This window comes from Pelecanus crispus, chromosome 1 (assembly GCF_030463565.1).
Source record: "Pelecanus crispus isolate bPelCri1 chromosome 1, bPelCri1.pri, whole genome shotgun sequence".
NCBI classification, from domain to species: domain Eukaryota; kingdom Metazoa; phylum Chordata; class Aves; order Pelecaniformes; family Pelecanidae; genus Pelecanus; species Pelecanus crispus.
This window is the reverse complement of record NC_134643.1, coordinates 54929424-54950171: the sequence shown is the minus strand read 5'-3', so window position 1 is coordinate 54950171 and position 20748 is coordinate 54929424. Positions and strand designations below refer to the sequence as shown.

At 40.3% G+C, this 20748-nt stretch overlaps 1 protein-coding gene across 2 annotated transcripts in view; it reads right to left on the bottom strand.

Moving 5' to 3' along the window:
* Window positions 1–224: 224 nt before the first annotated feature.
* ANO4 (anoctamin 4) overlaps window positions 225–20748 on the bottom strand; it is a 225105-nt gene continuing 204581 nt past the window's right edge. For both annotated transcript variants that reach the window (XM_075711548.1, XM_075711556.1), the window contains 9 exons: window positions 19093–19204; window positions 17933–17990; window positions 16107–16204; window positions 12303–12445; window positions 11130–11282; window positions 9478–9625; window positions 6931–7050; window positions 3208–3313; window positions 225–416 (listed from right to left, as the gene is read on the bottom strand). In XM_075711548.1, the coding sequence (XP_075567663.1) occupies window positions 225–416; window positions 3208–3313; window positions 6931–7050; window positions 9478–9625; window positions 11130–11282; window positions 12303–12445; window positions 16107–16204; window positions 17933–17990; window positions 19093–19204 (1130 nt within the window). The remainder of the gene's footprint in view (window positions 417–3207; window positions 3314–6930; window positions 7051–9477; window positions 9626–11129; window positions 11283–12302; window positions 12446–16106; window positions 16205–17932; window positions 17991–19092; window positions 19205–20748) is intronic.

Here is a 20748-nt window from a genome sequence, read left to right as displayed (position 1 = left end):
TCTGCTCATGCTGACATTAGCTCTGGAGAAGACTAAGCCTTGCAAGACCTCTAATTTCAAAAGGCTTATGACAAAATGCACCCTATTAAACACGGGTGCACATGTGCTAAGTGCACACAACATTGACTGACTATTCCTTTCAGTGCACTCTTCACTGTACAAAACCAGGAAATTTTTATAAACAGAATTCCTATCTTCTTTTAAGCAGTTTCTTCCTCACCCCATCATGGCCACTCATTATGATAAGATTTTCCGTTCTTCTTCCTTTCTTTCCGCTCTTTCTGCAGACGTTCTAGTTCTGCTTCATACATCATTTCCTGAATGAGGTACTTTTCTCTCCTCATCCGATCTCTCAGATCTTTTGGGAGATCTGGGATTAAGTAGGAAATCAGGTGCTTTATGCAAAAGACAAGGTGCTGTGAAAGCAAAAAAGGGATGAAAAATTAAAATCTTAGGACGAAAACAAGTACTTTCCCTATCTTCTGAAACCCCTCTCTTTCTGATTCACAAAAAGATGCTGTGTTAGAACTAAATTCATTACTAAATTTGAAGAAACCAAACCATGAAGTTTTTTCCTGACAAAAACTCCAGCCAAAGTCAGTGGAGTATGGATCGCAACAAAGTTTATGAGAATTTTGGTTCAAATAAGGCCTCAAAACTGTTGTATGATGTGTGTGTTCAAACCCCTGAGGTTGTGATTTGCTGTAAGGTTGTTTGGGCATGGCCTGGTGTTAGTGGATTGCTCTGCAGGAAGAGGAGGATCAAATAATATAATACTTCCTTGTTGCCAGAAAACCCTTGCATCAGCATTGGTATGCAAAACAAAACATTTTTTCTTATACTGTGTCTCTCATCCAAAGACATTCCCATTTACTAAACATCACAATTAAATACAAGGTAACTAACTGATCCTTTGTCCCTCATGTTTTAGGCATGCCGCAGCAAAGCTTGAGTGTGATGTTGGAGGATTGCTTGAGTGTCCTTTTTTGTTTGATCAAAGATGCTGCTTGGAGATTTACTCACTCCACTTGAGAGGAGGAGCAGAGAAACAGAAAAATCCTCCATCTCAGAAATGACACTCATTCTAGACTGGAGAAATAAAGGTATTTCTTCCTCTCCAAGCAGAGCCCCTCCTTTGCAAGCCACTGAACAGAGAATGTAACATGTTTTCCCATGTATTCTTCCCTCATAAGAAATAAACCCGCAATCCTTTAATTGCTCGGTTTTTGCCAAACCTAAAAAAAAGAAAAAAAGCTTCTTCTGTCAGTTTAGCCTGGACAAATAATTCCTTTTGTAGTGATAGGAAATAGTTTTGGTTTTGAGGGAGGTCAAGATAGCCAAAATAACCACACCCATAGTGCCTAAAAGGTGTCTGAGCTTAGGTAGTTACTTAATTTATGAAAAAACCTCCTTGAATCACTTCTCTCTTAGCGCAATCTTTTATTGTAATTGCTGTAGCAATCACAATACACCCATTGGTGTTTTCCACAGAGTGGAATGAATGATAGTCATGGTTTTTGCTGCAATAACCTTTTTGATTTCATAGCCATAGTTAAGGAAACAGTTTGCAGTGCCAATAAAGACAGTGGCCCCTGTTGAAGGAGACAGCTATGAGCCAGCCTATGGCTTTGGTTGGGGCAAAGCAAAGTCAAATCTCTTGTGCAAGTATTAGGCAGGCACAAAAACCTATTTCACAGCAAGTTGCGAATTTGTCTGGGCACTGAGACTTGAGCATGGCTGATTTTTCTTGCCTCAGTTATCTTTGCCCTTATGCCTTGCTGCCTTTATGCCAAGTGTGTATCAAGAAGCCAGGCTCTCTTCAATCTTAAAACTACTTAGGCTGACCTGCCAAGGCCATTCTTGTAGTCTTTTTTGGAGACAGGTACCCTGGCTCTCAGTACCGTCAGCTCAAGAAACAAAGAAGAGATCAAGCCCAGCAAGCCTCTATCAAATCTTTCTTTCTTTCTTTTCCTTAATGTTTCCCTGAGTGTGGCAGAGATGATGGAAGAGCTGATCCTCATGAGTTAGCCCAGTTCAGAGGAAGGAGGGAACGCAACCTGCAGTGCCATGTTCCCCCTTTGTCTGGGAAGGGCTGAAAATGACAATCAGGGGGAATTCATTGCAGACCTTGGGCTTCTATTAAGCCACCAATACATTCCTGTGCAAAAAATAATCTAGAAAGTGTTTCCCCTTCACCTTTCCTCTAATTCAAATGCTTCTGTTCTGAGATCCAAAGAGGTGCTTCGAAAGCTCAGTTCAGAATTAATTTACGCATTAATGTGGGTCAGAAATGCAGTATGTGCTCATGAACATTATGCCAATAATTTATGGTGATTACAGCTTCCATATCTGTGTTGGATGCCCCATTGCTGTGATTTCAGAGCAGAGGATTGAGTAAAGAGTTTTTAAAAATCATTTGTTCCCTGTTTAGCGGCTTCACAGTCTAAAAGGCATTTCAAACTCCTTGTGCTGGAGAGATGCTGAGCCCCTGGTTTCTGGCAGGGATATTCAGGCACCTGAAATTCAGGCCTTAAGAGCTGCTTTTTGTGTTGTAAATGATCTCAGCCCATTTATCTACCCTCCTGTCTCTCTTTTTCAAAATCAGCATGGGAATACCAGTCATGTGAAGTTGGTATTATCTTCTCTGGTTTGCCTTAAAGATTTCTGAGATACTGACAGTAAGTACTAATATTATGAACATTGGCAAAGGTATTGAATCCTTTTCATCATCATTATCTTTGTGACGCTAATCACTCTGGGGAAATGAATGGTATTTAAAAAATAGAGAAAAAAGTGAGATGTGTAAATACTATAACTTAAACTATCTTCATTTTTCAGTTGTTCAGATTTCACCTTTTCTTCTAATGTTCCTTTACCCCTTCCTCACACACCAGTCAGCATACAGCTTCCCAGCCTAGACAGGTTATGAATGCCAGACCTCAGAAAGTAAATAAAAGCTTCATTTTTTTCCCCTCTTTGCGAGTCACTGTTATAGCTTTCAAGGTGCTGCATTCCCCATTTTGTTAGAACCTAAATACCTGTGACTGTTCAGAAAACAGATCTGAGAATACAAAGTACAATATAAATAGCAGAAACTAACACAGAAAGCTCAACAGCTGCCATCATAGATCAGGCCAATGAAAAAGCTTCAAAGGGAAATTTGTTTCAATTTGTTGTTTTTGTTTTGCCACCTGAATGGTCACTGACCTCAAATACAATAATGAAAGCCAACCGCGCTGCTAAGACATGCCAGAACTGCAGCGTGTAACCGTAGGGCACTGGGGAGTGAGGAGGGTCTCGGTAGTCCCTGTACCTGAAAGACAAGCAGAGTACGGTAGTTAGCAAGCTCCTGCTCTGCTGCCTGGGAGGAAGGCAAAACCAAACCCAACCCCTCTTGATCATTGCATTTTCTGCACCAAAATAATCTCAGTTCAGACTGTACAAGTTACCACAACACTGCTTGCTTCTAGTGTTTTATTTCCGATCAGGTGCATGCTTTCAAAGCAAGTGTCCTGATCACCTCCACTTGCCATGCTTTGATTCACCCAAATGTGTTTACTTTCAGATGAAACCTAACGGTAAGATGCACCCCAGGAGTGCACTTCATTCTCCAGCTGCGAATGGAAATTCAGTGCAAAGGACCAGGCCAGTTCCTGCATGAAGTGAAACTGCTGAAGCAATTACAGAGGATGTTGAGTGCTCAGCACCAGCAGTTTGACCCTACAGCATCTCCCTTAGCTGCACAATGTGTGCCTTGCAGGCACCTCCTCAGAACATGGAGCAGGGTAGGATGCTTTGCTGTTTTGAGGGCCACTTTCTTCCCACTACAAGTTCATTTTAAAACCATAAATGTCCCCAATTTTGTCAGCCTGAGAGCCCTCCCAAAATCCATATAAAACTGCCTCATGGGCTCCATCTGTCCCTTGGTCAATTAGTTGGCCATCTCTGGTGTGAAGCATGACCCATCCTGACTTCAGCGGAGCTAGAACTGCACCTCTTGGGATACCAACAGGGCAAGGGCTGTGTAAGAAAGTGATCTAGTGTCTTGTCTCACAGAATGTTTCTTTAAAGACTTTAGGTCTCAATAATGTAACTAGAGATATCTATTGGGAAAGCTGGATCCAGGAAGACTCCAAAATTACATTAACAAACCTTAAATCTCTTTAAGTCACACATTCTGGAGTCCATTTCTACTAGCAGTATGTTAATTCCAAAATGCTATTGCAGAAACTTAATTTAAAAGTAGTGTAAAAATTGTTTTCTCCTTAATCTGTTTCCTAGATGGGACAGAAAACCCATTATAAAAAATATTGAAAATAACACACTAAATAATACACTTAAGCTTGATCTCTAAGTTAGTTTTAAGAAACTAAAGAAAACTCAGGTGAGCAAAGGAAATAAACAGTTATTTCATCTCTGTGATAATCTGTATTTCTCCCTGAAGGTTCACCTTCTTAGATTGCAGAGGGTGCTACACGAAATGAAATAAACTGTCTTGACATCTTAGTCAGCAACAAACCTCTCTTAAATTGTAGTATGTCTGGTGCAAGTTCTTAAAACTCAGATCATCCTCCCTTCTGCAAGCAGCATTCTGACTTTATAGTTCAGGATGTTTTACATCCTAAGCATCCTGAAAACAGACATCCCTGCCCAAGTCAGTGGAGTATGTCTCCTTTTTGTACTTGCTAGGAACCAAGCACTACACAAGAAGAAATGGGGAAACCTTTTATAAACAACCAGAATAGCATGGCACCATCTGGGTTCCAGATGAGCAGAAGTTAACTGAATATGGCCACTGGTTTTTGTTCAGACAGACTGCCTTCCTGGAAAAGTGCCTACACTATTGCACAGTAGAACATATTTCCTTACTTCACTATCAATATCTGGCTTGAAGTGCAATTAAAATGACTGATTGTCCTGGTTTCGGCTGGGATAGAGTTAATTTTCTTCCTAGTAGCAGGCATAGTGCTGTGTTTTGGATTTAGTAGGAGAAGAATGTTGATAACACACTGATGTTGTAGTTGTTGCTGAGTACTGCTTATGCTAGTCAAGGACTTTTCAGCTTCCCATGCTCTGCCTGGTGCACAAGAAACTGGGAGGGGGCACGGCCAGAAGAGTTGATCCAAACTGGCCAAAGGGCTATTCCATACCATATGACGTCATGCTCAGTATATAAACTGGGGGGGGTTGGCCGGGGAGCAGCGATCGCTGCTCGGGAACTGTCTGGGTATCGGTCGGTGGGTGGTGAGCAATTCCATTGTGCATCACTTGCTTTGTATATTATTACTACTATTATTATTATATTGTTACTATTATCATTACTATTTTACTTTATTTCAATTATTAAACTGTTCTTATGTCAACCCAGGAGTGTTTCTCACTCTTACTCCTCCGATTCTCTCCCCCATCCCATCGGGGCAGGGGGAGTGAGCGAGCGGCTGCGTGGTGCTTAGTTGCTGGCTGGGGCTAAACCACGACACTGATGTTTTAGCAGAATTTGGGTGGGTTAAGTAGCTGATAAACTCAGCTAAAGAAAGATGTTCATTTTCTTTCAAGGGTAGATATACATAACAATTCAGTGTCCCCCAAAAGAACAGCTTTATCTTCTGGAGATTTATGGCACTAATTCTAATAGTGTTCTGTTTATGTGATATTGAGGGGACAACTTTTTTTTATTGACGGGATTTCCACCATCGGCTTTAAGTAGCAGCAACCTCATGCTTGAAGTTGGGGAAGAAAGGAATTAACGAGGGGGAAGAGAATGGTCAGAATTACAAAACATTATTAAACGGTGCTATGGCAAACAATGTGGAATGGAGCATTCTCAAAGTGGTTCTGCTCCACAGAAAATATTATCTATGGATTCAACATTAGGATGTTCTTTCTGCCAAGTAAATTGCAACAGTCTTAAATATCAGTTAGTTAAATGAAAGCATTAATGCCACCCCCCCCACACCCCCCAGTTCATTACGCTATACCACTCAAACTTCTTATTATTAATAAAAATGCCACAGTATCATAAAGTATCACTGACTTTTGCTGTATCACAGAGTATCTTTTGTTCTTTAGGTGCTCATGAAAGGATATTTTAATTCTTCACAGTGAAAAATACTGGGACTAAGTGTATCTGCAGCTACCAGGACTTGTGCTTGTAAGCCAATGTTGCAATAAAAAAATGGTAGCTGTATTTGTTGTTTGGTATTTTTGGTTGGGACCCCATTTAAGACCTTTATGTAGATTCTTGATTCTTTGGACAATTAAAATCAATCAGGTGCAAATCTGTCATTACAGACTAGTCTCAGACTGCTATTTCTCCAATCTGTTGGCTGAGGACAAAGACATACAGATAATTAACTGGTAATTTTGTTTTGATTCAAACCACAAGGATATGATTATTACCAATAATTACGCCTGTAAGCAATGACAGAAACATAAAAACCATTCAACAATTAGGAAGTGCTGGGTCTGAGGTTTCATAAAGGTAGCTTAGAACAGACCCTGTTTATGCCTGGCAGACCTGTGAAATAACTCAGTGTGAGTCACTTCTGTGCAACCTCGACTTCCTTGTGCATGTGCTATGACATAATCTGATTACAGTTTCATCTCACTGGTACTTAAGTAATCAGTCACCTGTTATTGGCCCTTTGATACCATATTTCTCCATGATGGCTGTGTCTGATTCAAGCCATGACATCATAGAAATCCTGCATTAGGAACACCTGCCAGATATCCACTTTTTGGCTTCTCCTGTATCTAAGGAAGGAATCATGCAGGTAACAGCCAAACAGTACCATGAGCATGTCCCTGAATAGCACAGTTAATTCTTTCCATTACTGTTTTTTAAGTTCTGAAAATCAGTTCCAACCCCAATCATGATGCATCTCCCTTGCAATGTCTTAAAGCAGAGAGGTATTTTGATCAGATACTTACCTGCAATATTTTAATGGTGAACCAGAGAATTCACTTCCATTTGATGTTGGTTCTGAACGGTTTTCAAAGTCAGACACCAGAAATACTGATAAACTGGCATTAACATAGCCAACCATACACCTAGAGGGGAAAAAGTCCCGTAGTCAGGACACAACAAGGTTTTTCCATTAACTGTTGTACCCCAGAGGATGTTCTCTGGGTTTCATGAAGTCCACAGTATAACTGTGATGCTTATTAATATTTGAAAGGGATGTTGACACAATATAAAAGAAATGCTTAAGTAGGTCAGATGGATGATAAAAGTGAAGCAATGGTAGATTTCTATGGGAGAAGAAATGGTGAAGACTGGAACTGGTTACTTTTAAAAAGAAATCACCTAAAAGGTGACACAATAGAGGGAGAGAAAATGATGAGTAACATTAGGAAGATAATCAGAATTTTCCCACTGTTACCCTCATGGTACTAGCACAAAGGGACATTAAATCGGATGGAAACGTGATATGCTTAAACCAACTTTTTAAAAAATGTCCGGTTAATCAGAGGAACTCAGTACTAAAAGATCCCAGGGTGGCTGAGCACTGGGAGGGTCAGGCAGAGTTTGGAGACCACTGAGGAGGGGAATGTATGTCGCCTGATGAAGGGCTGTTGGAGTCACTAGAAGGCTCAAGTTTGGTGTTGGTAAAGCTGAGGAGAGACATAGCAAGTGTATTGTGCTGTTCACTCTGCACTGCCCAAGCACAGGTAAGTCAAGGCATACTGCTCAGCTTGGTCCAGAGTATAATGCACAGTAAGGGTTGTTTGGTTTTTTGTTTTTTTTTAAACTATGGATTTTACAGTCTTTGAGAAATTACATTTAAACACCATCTGGCTTTGTCTAAAAAATCTTCATAATGATTGGATTTGGAACTTGATTTAATTACAGTATTTTTCTAGTATCACTGAGTGTCATATGGATCTGATACCTACAGATGTTTTTTAAAAGAAAAAAGCACCTCTCATTTAAGTGATTCAATAACAGATGTTCTTGACTCCTTAAATTAAGAAAATTCAATATTCCTGTGGATTTTTAATAGCTTCCTGCTTTTGTAACAATACTTATTAATAACAATATCCAGAATGCTGACATAAATAGCTTTTATCAAAGTTGGCTCATTCAAAGGATTACTCTCTGATGGTTTCATCTAGAGATTCACTCAGAAAAACAGCAGAAGTGTGAAAACACTATACAAGAGGCTTGTGAAAAGATGATAAGAGCTTCCTCTGTAAGCTGAGCTACTTCCCCTATGCAGAACTAGTTTCAAAGCCAGTGAGTCATATCTGAGTCTTCATAAAAATAACATTTCTAAAGGTGTTGCTTTTTCATGCACGGTGGTCCTGAAAAAATCAGTAGCAAGAGAAGTTGCTGACAGTGCCTCAATGTCCTATGGATCTTCATAATGGCACAAGCAGAGGCACACGCTCAGGAGCGACTGGCACCAGACCAAACACTTTACCCGTGAAGGGACTTTAACTCTTCATGAAAATATATGGAACATTTCCCCTGACAGCGACTAAAATGCCAAACTCCTTGCAGGACAGCAAGTTAGCAGCACTGCTAATCAGGAGCTGCCACACCAGCTGCCCTTCTTCCAGCAGTATGATTAAACAGTATTGACAACCAAAAGACGGCAAAAAAGCAGCAACAGAAGAACTTGCTTTGTGTAGCAGGGAATAAAAATCAATCTGCCATATGTCTAATAGCAGAATGTAAGCTCTCTGTCACTGTCTACTCTTTAGCTTGGTTTTCTCTGAACAGTAGGGTCCTTGCTAATGGAGCTGCTAGGAGATCATTTGCAAACTGTGTCTATTTATGTTCAGCTGGATTCAGTGACCCTCCCTGAGTCCAACAGCCTAGATTTTACAAGTTGCCATGTAGCAGCTATACTTGTGCTTGCTGGTAGTGTGCACATGCAAGTATAATCTCAGTGTTTAGCAACACTGAAAGAAAATCCACTTAGGCAGCTGGGATTCAGTTCACAAATGTCTCCTGAAAGATCTAATGTAAGGACTCTACTTTTAGAAGAAAAACAAATCACTTTGCTCTGTAATAATATCTTGATTTATTAGTTGGGAATTGCTTCCTCGTGTTAGACACTACTCTTTTTCAGCAATACATGCTGAATACCACATCAGGAAAGAAAGCCTAGTGAATAAGTTTAAAATGCTCATTAAATCCGTAACTGATAAATATCAGCATTGCTTCAGAATGAAAAGAGGATTATATCCATGTACACCAGCTGGGAAGTGCAGCTTGTGCAGCATACTGTTACACACTCCAAATCTCTGTAGCAGCTCTGCCACCACGTTTTCCTTGAATTAACGTCATAAATTATAGTCACTCAGCAACCCATTCTGTGAGTATGCAAATCATCAATATCTATGACTGATATCTGTTACCTAAGCACAAACAATAAATTTGGGTTAGTGGAATCAGAATGTACAGAAAGTATTGCTGTATCTATTCAGGTAGATTTTCATGCACGTCTGTTTTCCCAAAGAAAAGCTTACTTTTGTCCAGCTTCTCCTTGGCCAGCACAAGGTCCATATTTGTAAGCATAAACAAGGCGAGGGATGAAATCTGATGTCACAGCTATAACAAATGCATTTGTGATGACAGAAAGAATTCCAATGCCTTCCAGGATCCCGTACCAGATTCCTGTTCAACAAGGAGAGTATGTTAGCTCCAGGAAAAACAAGAACCAAAGTGCCCGAGATACTGCATGCTCTGAAGCAGTTGTCCCCTCCACCCAAGGTCTTTTTATGTAGTTTCTATCCGAGAGTCACTGAGTAAAAATAATTTTTTTCTTATTGAACACCAGGACCTCAGTGCACCAGATTTCTGTTCCCACTGGGTGGGAATTTTGTTTATCCTGCAAATAATCTGAAGGAAGCCACAAAAATGCTCATGGAGGCCTTGGCTCCACCAAGCCACATATGGGCAATTTTGAGAAATGCTGTAAGCCTCCCTGCTTATCATGATGGCTATCCAGCCTTTGAGGAGGGTCTGCCAGGGCAGCCATGAATATATGCAATCCACGATCTGCCTGTCACAGGGGGCTTGTGTGTAACTCCTGCACAGCTGGTCAGCATGTACCTATCGGCATCAAAATCTTCACGGCATGCTGATGTTATGTAACGACACACAGCCCATAGGCACCACCTGGGCTTTTTGGCCCATCCTCAACCGTCTGACAGATCTTGTGGTACAGGCACACAGCAACTCTGGTCATGAGGAACATCACTGAGAACCACACCAAAGGAAGGTTAGACTTACCCATTGATTTTAAAGATTTTAAAGCTGTCCCTGAAAATTTGCTGAATAAGGAGTGAATGCAACTTATTTTGAGAAATCACACCTGAATCAGCCTGAAAAAAGGTCTTTTTTTCCTGTGTTTTATTATTTACATTTTATAACTGGTTTTTTTCAGGAATTATGTTTGCAGTGTATGCTGTGTACTGGCTGATGTCCAGGCTTGTACCTAAACTCGTAGACCCACACTGTGCACATACAAAGCTTCACTCAGACACAGACTTTAGGTACATGTAGATCATTCTGAGAGTACAAAGCCTGGGCTTCTGCTGTTTCACGGTGTGGGCTACTGGTTTTTGCAATGCAGATGGGCAGTGAGGTATCCTATTTACACCTCCAAAGACACCGGGGATTCAGCATTGGGCAGATGACTTTGTTTGACAGAGTCCTTCCTAAAGGTGTTCTGCTTTTGCATGCTGCAAGAATAGATTTATAGTCAAAGTATGTTTGGAGAGCCCTTGCAGTAGTGTGTGGTTGGGTGACCTCAAAGTTATGTGAACCCTCTGTTTAGCAATGTAGGCATGCCTCACTGAGAGCAAGTCATCTCTTGGGATCTAGACCCCTGCCATCCGACCCACCAAGGACCTAGTGGGCATAGCCCCTGAGTCACTTCATTAAAACATCTTGGCTGTTATGTCACCCAGAAAATCATTAAAAGACATTTTCCAATATAGACTATTAATTGCATAAGTAGATTGGCATCAGATACTTTAAGTTTTTTGTAACTATCAAATTGTGTGTTGTTAATGGGGAAGATGACTGAAAATACCTTAATCTGCTCTTGAAGTGGTCAATGCTTCACCTCAAAAATAACACACACACATAACAAACACACATACAAAGAGCTCACCTATATCTTTGGCTCTTGAAGCTAATGGTCTTCTCCACTGGGTAACAAATTTGTATGCATCAAGCCGAATTTCAATAATATTGTTAAGTAAGGCCAGAAGCGGTGCCAGTGGAAAAGCTGCCACAAAAATGGTTGTGAACCCAAACTGAAGAACTAGGAAAAAAAAGGAAAGATCACAGTATTACTCTTAAGATCTAATCCCAAGGTCTAAGATACCAAATAATATATACATACAAATATTATGTATAAATATACAAACATTTCTTACTATGCCGTACCATACAATAGTCTAGTGACACTTGTACAGCAATTCCTTACCAAAAGTTCAGAGCAAGGATGACAAGAACAAATGAATATCTGTCCCCGTGATGGACAGCAACATCTAGATTTTGTCATTTGCAGCGAAGTTTCGAGGTAGACACACTGTGCTTTTAGAAAAGGACATTTTTACTCCAGCATCAACTGGGATCTCTCAATACCTCCAAAGATTAGGGCTGAATACATTCTTTTTTATAGTACAGATGGACAGCAGTTTGAAACCTTGTGTAAGTTTCTAGAGGCAGGTTTTCAGACTGCCAAGTTTCCAATTAATTTGAAAAAAATTTTGTGAGGGAGAAAAGAAAAAAAACCATGACATCTGCTGTTAGTTACACAGTGCAAAAGCTCTTGTTCTTTAACATTTCTTTGAGCTGTTATCCTCCCCTCTCCTCCAGATAGAGCGATGCCTTTTGGCAGCAAGCTACTTTGTAAACATGATGTAGTAGATGATGGTGAATTTTAAACATAAACCAGCATGCAGGTCTGTACCATGCAGTTTAAAAATAAAAGCCCAAGGGAACTTCCTTTAGTAAATAACAGCAGAGTTCTTCAGAAATGTATGCAGGTGAAGAGGTGGGCTCTGGTTTGGAAAACAACCTTCCCCACACAAAGCCAGAATGAGAAGTGTTTCATAGGTGCGGGGTTAACAAACCAGCAGCAGTGTGGTTAGCTACATTGGTTTGGTTTCATTCTTACAAACTCACTCCCATTCTTCACCTGACCTGCAAGAATGAAAACCATTCTGCAGCCTCTTTAGCTTCATACAGCAATAATTAAAAGAATACAGCAGCCCACATCAACAAAAAAGCAACAACATTAAAAACTAGTGAAAGAGAACAAAGGTCAGTGCCATACTCATTTCTAGGTATTCATCAAAGAGTCCATAAGCATTCATAGGTTGCAGATTGTAGTCCTTTTCCCACTGTGGGAAGTTTGTTTTTCTCTGAGTGCCATACTCTTGTCGTAGTTTTCTCCTGGTCCACCAGTTTTGAATTAGCCTACATTTTCAAATAAATTAAAGAAACAAGGTAAATTATATCAGTGGCTATTTATCACAAAATTGGAAGATGCTGTGTGCACAACATACCTTGAAAATTAATTTCCCAATGCACAGGAAAATAGAGCATTAGTAATACATGTGGCTGATGGCACAGCATAATATAATAATATAATAATGATGGGCTGTAATCCAGGCCTAGATGTTGTCAAAATGGTGGAGGGATTTTGACATCTTTTCATTATTTGTCTACCTTCTTTTCTCTATACAGAATGGCAAATCACTTCAGGGTCTGTTTATATGGCAGAATGCAGTGCTGTGTGGAGACAGTTGAGCTCTAATTGAGAAATCAGTAAATAGAATGCTAATGCTGCTTGATCCCTTCCTGTGTGCGAGCTCGCTTCTCTACACAACTCTACAGTGTGCAGGGTAACAGTCCCCAGGCAATCCTGGAAGGGAAAAAGCAACCTTGAATGGTGTCTGCAGCCAAACATTCAGAGGAACAAAAGGCAGAAAGAAGCATGTGGACCACTGACAACACTTGGTGGCCTAGAGATGGATGGCTGACATGAGAGCTATCTCCATCTCAAGAAATGGGGGACCTGCACTGGACTTCAGGGGGAAGATATTGTTCCTGAAGAAATGCACATGTAGGGGCACCGTGGGAGGCACTGAGCCAGAAGAGAAGTGAGTGCTCACATCTGAAATAAACATCTTTGCTTCTCCAGGTCAGGGAGTTGCACTGGTTTGGCCAACAAAGGACACGAGTTACAGTTAGTACAGAGAGGAAAAAAAAAAATCATGACAGAGATTTTCTCCAAAGTTGTAGTTGACCCCTTCGTCTCAGCAAGATAGAAGGTGATGGCTCACCCAAATAATTCAATCCTTTCCCTGACTGTGCCTCGCTTCTTCCCTTCCCTTCACGGTGGCCTGGTCTGTGAATGGTAGGCAAATGGCCATTGGATTTGGGTAACGGTTTGGCCAATTGCTTGTTTTTTTAAAGCTTAGGTATTATTTTTCCATTCAGGCCATTTACCAGAGAGGTTATAGCTTTTCCTGTCTTCCTTAAAGAAGTGTAGGTGCAACTGAGTGCAGGGCATTAGAATCTAGAGTTTAGAAGTGCAAGAAAAAAATACAGAAGTACAAGCATGGACTTCAAGCCAAAATTTGGAAGTACAAGAAATTATTAAAATATTTGGTTTTAGCAGCTTGCAGCCAGTCAGTAGTGTGTAAAAAGCCTAAAAAGGCCTTTCCTGTGAATGTCCATGGTTGTGATTGATGAACTGTGGGACAGTTAAGGGCACGTCTTCGCAGTCCACAGCACCCTTTGGGACTTTGCCTCTTGTGTCCTGCCCGCGAGAAAGTGAGAAGGCAGCAAACTAAGGGGTAATGTGGGTGGGAGACCAATACGCTGAGACAGATCCAGGTTAACTTCCTCCTTTGTGCGAGGCCAAACCCATAACCAGTGTTACTAAATATCTAAGACTCCTAGCAAAATTCAAAGAGATGCCATTTTCTGGTTTATGTGTGAGCAAAATGTGAGCAATGCGATGTAATGGGTTTTAATATGCATGTATGTTCTTCTTCCAAGAAAAACATCGACTTGAAATTGCAGTTTTCCACCTCCAAATGAAGCAATAATTTATACTTTGTTTCTTAGTTATTGCAAATGTATCTATGCAAGAGAACTGATGTGCACTTTCAGAGATTTCCAGGTGGTGTTTGTATGAAGCAGAAGCACCACTCTGATGTGCCAGTATTTTTATTAAAAATGTAACCACTAAACAACCAATGCTCTAGCACACACTCTAGGGCCTCTCTCTGATATCTTTGAAACCTAGTTTTTAATTCTCAGGCAGAAATTTCAGAAGAGAAGCCAATGCCACGTGTATCAGTGAGAAACGACAGCAGGCGCTGGGGTTCCTATCACCAAGGAACACCTGGTGGCATTTCTGCTCTGCGTGTCTCTGCGGACCCTGTAGGAGCACATGCCTGCACCAGCGCTGGGCTACCACCCTGAAATGGTGCAAAAAACCCACTATCCAAAACAGGCTGCTGGTGCTCGTCTCCTAGGGCTGTCTTATGGGGAAATATTCTCTGCTATCAGCTTTGGCGCTGCACAGTGCTGGCTCTGCCTGGGTCTCGGCAGGCAGTAGCTGGCTCGTGGGTGGAGGTGCGGTGACGTTCTACTCCAGACTATAGACTCCAAATCCTCTGGCCATCCACATGGTGCTGGCTCTGATCATGCTCTTAGCAGAAATGATCATGTTTTTTTCACACAAAAAGGAAATACACTTGCCTGCAGCATTTCAGGGCTAGAAGGTGGACTGAAAGGTCTGGAGAGCAAATACATCTCTCATCAGAACAAGTTGAAGCATCTGACACTGTTGTGACTGTGTGTTTTGAGTTGTGATTTTCATTGTGACTCTAAAGTGAAGAGCTTGACTTCACCTGAAGCAGTTTATTCCTATTGAATCACTTGTTCTTAAACAATCTCCTCCTATCTCCTTCAGTCACCTTCTTTAATCCTCTTCTGTGCTCTTTATTAGGTTTTGAAATCCCAATTAATAGGTAGCAGAAAGATCTAATGAAAACTGATAAAAGAGCCCGGGAGTGGAAAGCACAGGATCAATACTGCTGCTGCTGTTCCCTCCTCTCCACCCTAGCTAATTTGTCCAGCCCTAACAGCTGCAAAATCTTAGAAAGTACCTCTAGGTGCAAACCCAGGAAGATGGAGAGATAGCGAGCTTTGAGTACCTTGATTGCCAATTACTCTGTGCATTTAAATCATTTACTCCATTCTCATTACAACTAGATGTGATCAGCACTGAGGCTGCCTGAAATTGCTTCTGCAACACGTTTCTGCAGTTGAGGGACCCAGCTCTGCACTAGCTCTGCTGTGGATCCTGCAGCAAAGCAAATCCCTCTGAACTTTGCAAGGGCAAACTTTCTGACAATGTCAGCGCTCTCATATTTTCACACTTGCTAATTTCCCTTGATGACCTGCCACGCTGTCTCTAGCATCAACTGCCTATATTAATCATATTGAACATGCTCATTAAATACTAATCAATATGAAATGAACCAATAGGAAATGAATAATCGTCAACCTTTTTAGCCAGGGGACAGCTCCGTAACACCCTGAAGATCACTAGGGAACTTGCCTATATACCAGTCAGTACATTTTTCTATCTCTGAGAGTGAATATGCTAGCAGTGCATTTTTTCCAGCTCATACCTGCCCTTTCAGGCATCTTTTATCACCCAGCAAGGAGAAAGCCAATTTAGAATTTACTGGCATAGCTAAAAAATGACACATATAATACTTTCTGAGTAAGGAATACAGCAGACCTACAGTTATTTTTAAGGAGTTTTAAAACAGGGAATACAATTTAATGAAATCAAGTACTTCCCATATATTATTTATTTGTTAATACTTATATTACACTTTCACTTTTGCAAACTACATTCAATGTGAAAAAAAACCCCAAACACCATCTATCTCTATACATCTGAAAATCTATATTAGAAGTTTTGTATCCTAGGGGGGATTTTCTATTGTGACAACTACTGTATCTTGCTTTTATACAACTGGTCATAAGGAAAGCATAAACTTAGTATTCTTCTGTGGCCTACAGAAGCATAGGCATTATATTTACTTACGGGTAGCCCAGTTCCATGAAGTTATTCCAGGTCTGCTTTAGCACCATTATAATACCCATTTGCATACAGAGATCAATAAGGCATCCACTAGGGTGGCACTACAGAAAAAAAGACATAAAAGGTTAAATAGAAATGATGCTGAGTTTTTAAGCATTTCTTAAAGACTGTAAATGGATATTAGATAATTTACTTCAGGGAAATTAAATGCTGTTCTCTTTAAATTTTTAAAAAAATACAAACTCTTGGGAGCATATGAGACTGTATCACTGTGGTCTGAATATGCCCACAGACACTGGACCGGACTATATCGTGTTATTAAATGTCTTACATTTGGATTCATCCAACAGGTGAAGAGAGGGCTATTGGAGGGACATATGGGTATTATATTCTACATTATGTTTCTAATAAGACCTAACACAGATATGGTCAATAAAGTTGAGACTTTTTTATTAGACATTTCTTTTATTATTAGACTTTTTATTTTTTGCTCTGAGAAAGGCAGAATAGCAGGGACTACTAATAGTAGCTTCCACCAGCAACTGACCCAACCTGTAACACCTTGCTTCTGCACTTCCCTCCCAAAGCTGGTTCTTTGTTCCTCCCATCTCTGCTCCTGCAAGTGACATTCTGTCCCTGTTCTCTGATGCCTCTGTGAGATGATTCAGCCCAGTAACTCATGAGAAAACTAATTCAGCCAGAAAAAGGAAGCATTTCCTGCTGATACAGGGAAATGAATAGGCTCCTCACAAGGTTGGACAAGCCAGAGACAGTGCAGAGGAAGAGGAAGGAGAAAACTTCTGGTGGAAGTCAAAGGAAGAGCAGAACTGTCCTCTTTTGGCAGCAGCAAGCTGTTAGGTCAGCTTGGCCCCTCTCAGACTTTGGAGGGATGTTCAGTGAATTTCTGTCTGCCTGTTTATCAATTTTTCTTTCCTTGAATGTACAGAATTCACTACTTCAAAATTAGTATGACTTTTTCAAAATATTCCTTTTTTAGCTAATGTTTGGATGACCTCTATTAACCAAAATACGTAGGTATCTGGAGTGTTTCGTGTTGGCAGTGTGAGACCTGCATTTTCCACTTGGCGTTTGTCATGTATTTGCGAAGTTGTTTCAATTATTCAGCTGTGAAGCAGGAAAGAAACCATGGGATTTGAGTGTGCAAATAGCAGCACCGGAAGCTACATGACTGATCCAGAAACTGCCGCTGTTCACCTCTAATAACTGTCAAATGTTTTTTGAGTTCTGAATGTATTTGCCAAAAAAACGAGATTGGTCCTTGAGTGACTTGAAAAGCCAACCTCTCATTGCTCTCTGAATCCATTTGGTTTTATAGACACGGAACATAATGCCAGTAGCTCTTTTGGGAAGTTTGTTCAGTTGTTTTGGTCAATTTTCAAGTACATTTTATGTGTCTGGATTTTTAAGTCATTATTTTATTATTTTAGTTCCCTGGTCAGTGAGGCCAGAAAAGCTGAGAAGAAAGGATTTTTTTAGAAGCAAAAAGTTGTCAGATTCATATCTGACTTTGATTCATCTCAAGGATGAAATATTTACAATGTAAAAATGTGAGTAATGTTTAAACCTTTTGATACCACTATCCAAATGTGATGCAAATGCTAAAACCGCTAGCATTGAAAAGGGCGTATATATCAGTATGTAGATGTTTTTGTAGCAGATGATAATGTCAGTAGTGTGGAGTTAGACAGCAACTGAAAACCCAGTAACACACTCAAAAATACCTAGATAGAGTTATGTGTCTGCCTCTGCTTGCATTCACTGCATCTGTGGGCAGCAGATAAATCAGCGTGTAGTTAGCGAACACTCACCTCTTCCAGTCTCCACCGGTTTATCAGCCTTAAGTAGGCACCAGGGTGTCCTGTAAATCTTTAACACAGGAATATACATCAACTATGTTGTGTAAGAAGTCTGTTCACAGTAGCAGAAGAAAGCTCATACTGTTTTAATCTAATGTCATCTTAACATGATTGATATAACTATAAAAGATATTACGCTGCAAAAAGTTTTGGGGGATTCCTGGAATAATATCTATGAAGTAATACATTTCAACACCAAATACTCTGCTGTTGGATATTCAGCATATGCAGAGAACAGAGAAAATCTGAATGAAACTGTTCATGTCAGTTTGGAAAATGGCTTTGAACTGCCAGTCCATTTCCTTACACCATAATGTGGACTGTGACATCTGCCTTTCTGTGAAATCAGTGAAAATGTTAGTTTTCATTAGGAAAACATAATTCTCTTACTATTCGCCTATGTTTTCTCCCAGAATGATTCCTGCAACTTCCCACATGCAAATGATCCATACTGATGGATTCTTCTACTCAAGCCTTCTCTACTCAAAGGCTCTTTTGCTTTTAGGGGACTTGCAGAAAGAGACATACAAATATATATATATATATATTTCATTTTCTGTGGAAAAAAACCCAACTGATAGTTAGATATAGATAGAACTCATAATTCATTCTTAACAGCCCAAATCATATAATAGAAGCAGCAAAGTATTCAGCCAGTTGGACTAGACAATCATTGTAGGCCCCTTCCAATTATTCTATTCTATTCTATTCTATTCTATTCTATTCTATTCTATTCTATTCTATTCTATTCTATTCTATTCTATTCTATTCTGAAAGAAAAAGACACAGTGTTATTTACTTACCTGTACAAATTACACACATAAAGACAGAGCGAAGTGACCTGCATGTATAGTACTGTGGGACGCATCGGTTCCCAGTAGTGAAATTGTTAAAAGTTAGCACTGAGCCCATGTGGTGCTAGGAAATGAAAACTATGTCTGTTTCCGGGCTTCTGAATGGAAAATAAAACTGCAATCTGTCCTGCTTTGCTAGTATGGAATTTGCATTTTGAGATGCATGATAATGTGGTCCCATTTTGTTTCATTACAGACAATTTTATTTCTTCTCTGTACTTCATTTTGCACATATGAGGGTGCAGATATCAATCCTACCTTCCAAGGAAGAATGCTATATAAAAGGTAGAGCTGTTCAGATTGACAAACTGAAAAAGAAACATTTTCAGAGTGAAGCTGTTCTCCCACTCGGATTCGGTACGAGGCTGCTCTGTGAAGAAAAAGAGCACAGTTTCAGAGGTTTAATCAGATTAACAATTTCCCTTGGCACAAAGGCTGCACACACCTATTAGAGCTGGCAATGTATGTGTAAATTAGCCTGCTGATTTCAAAATATAAGTTGAAAGAAGAAATTTTATCCAAAAGCAGCACACAGCAAGGGAGCTTGTAAAGACTTAGAAATCTTTTCTGATATCTGGATATGTATATTCCCAGGAGACTGTAAGAAAGTGATTGAGGTAATGTGTATATTGAACATCCCTCCTGGATTCCTGTGTGCTTTACAGGGTCTTCTCTTGTTTTCTTTTCTGAAACCTACCATAATGACATTGCCAGAAAGCACCCCACTGCAAGATATGTAAGCGCCTTTTTGTTAGAGATGTCACACTGAACTGGAGCAAATCCTCCTTGCAATTCTATTTCATGGATTTGCCCACCACCATTTGGTGCCTAAGGACTCTACACGGGTATCAGTGGAGTGCCACTGCATGACTCCCCTTCCTTGTCCCAGGGAGCTCATCACAGAAGACTGAGAAAAAATATTTTGCAATGGATGGCGTAAGGCAAATGGGAAAGGGGAAGACATATTCTTTCCTTCAGGTAGGCCCTTAATCTCCATCTAAAGAGATATTGAGACAGAAGTTAGCAAAACAACTTCTATGCCAACACACCAGTACCATGTCCTGGAATTACTTTCCAGTTGTCAGGAGCTTGTTATTAGTCAACCATTGCTGTGAACAGGAGTAATCAGAGGAGAAGTGGAGGTACTAATGGTGATTCTGAGTATCATAATGGTAGTACTCAAGGAGTCTCCAGTGAAGTACTGGAAGTATAGAAACAACAACAATAAACTAGATTATCTTTAATTAGAGCTGCCCTACCCATGAGGAAATTTCAAATAGATGCATCAACAAAACCATAAAACAGACCATAAAGTAGCAACTGTGTTAGTGATTTGGAAATGCCTGTCAAGAAACCCAAGTTTGTGTGTATGCCAGTACATACATATTTAGCTAAGCAGAAAGAAATAAACCATCATAGATTTTTGGTGCCAGTCTGTGGGAAGGACAAGTTTAACTTTAACAAGGCTTCTGCAGCTGAAGCTTTGCCCATATACCCATCAGAGACAATGGCAATGCTCTGGAGGAGCATGGATGTGAGCTCTGAACAAGGTCAGGTATAGACTGAAGGACATCCTGAATGTAGCTTTGCTGCCAATACCACTCTGAGCTTTTTACACCGATAAAGATTGTTCAAACCAAATCAGCTACTTAGGCCATCAAAGTAAAAACCACAAAACAGTCTGAACACTGTCAGAACAGCTTGAACCACTGAGTTTTCATACAAGTGCTTTCTGTACAGGCTACAAGAAGCAGACCTACCTTGATGATAACCTGGCAGAAAGTAATCAAGCTTCAAGGTCTCTAGACTGTATCTTACTGTCCCCAGGGTGTCACAGGGACTAAAAGGGCATAGCTTGTGCAAATCACATACTTGACAGTCATATTTCTCAACTGTAACTAGCAGGTATCTTTT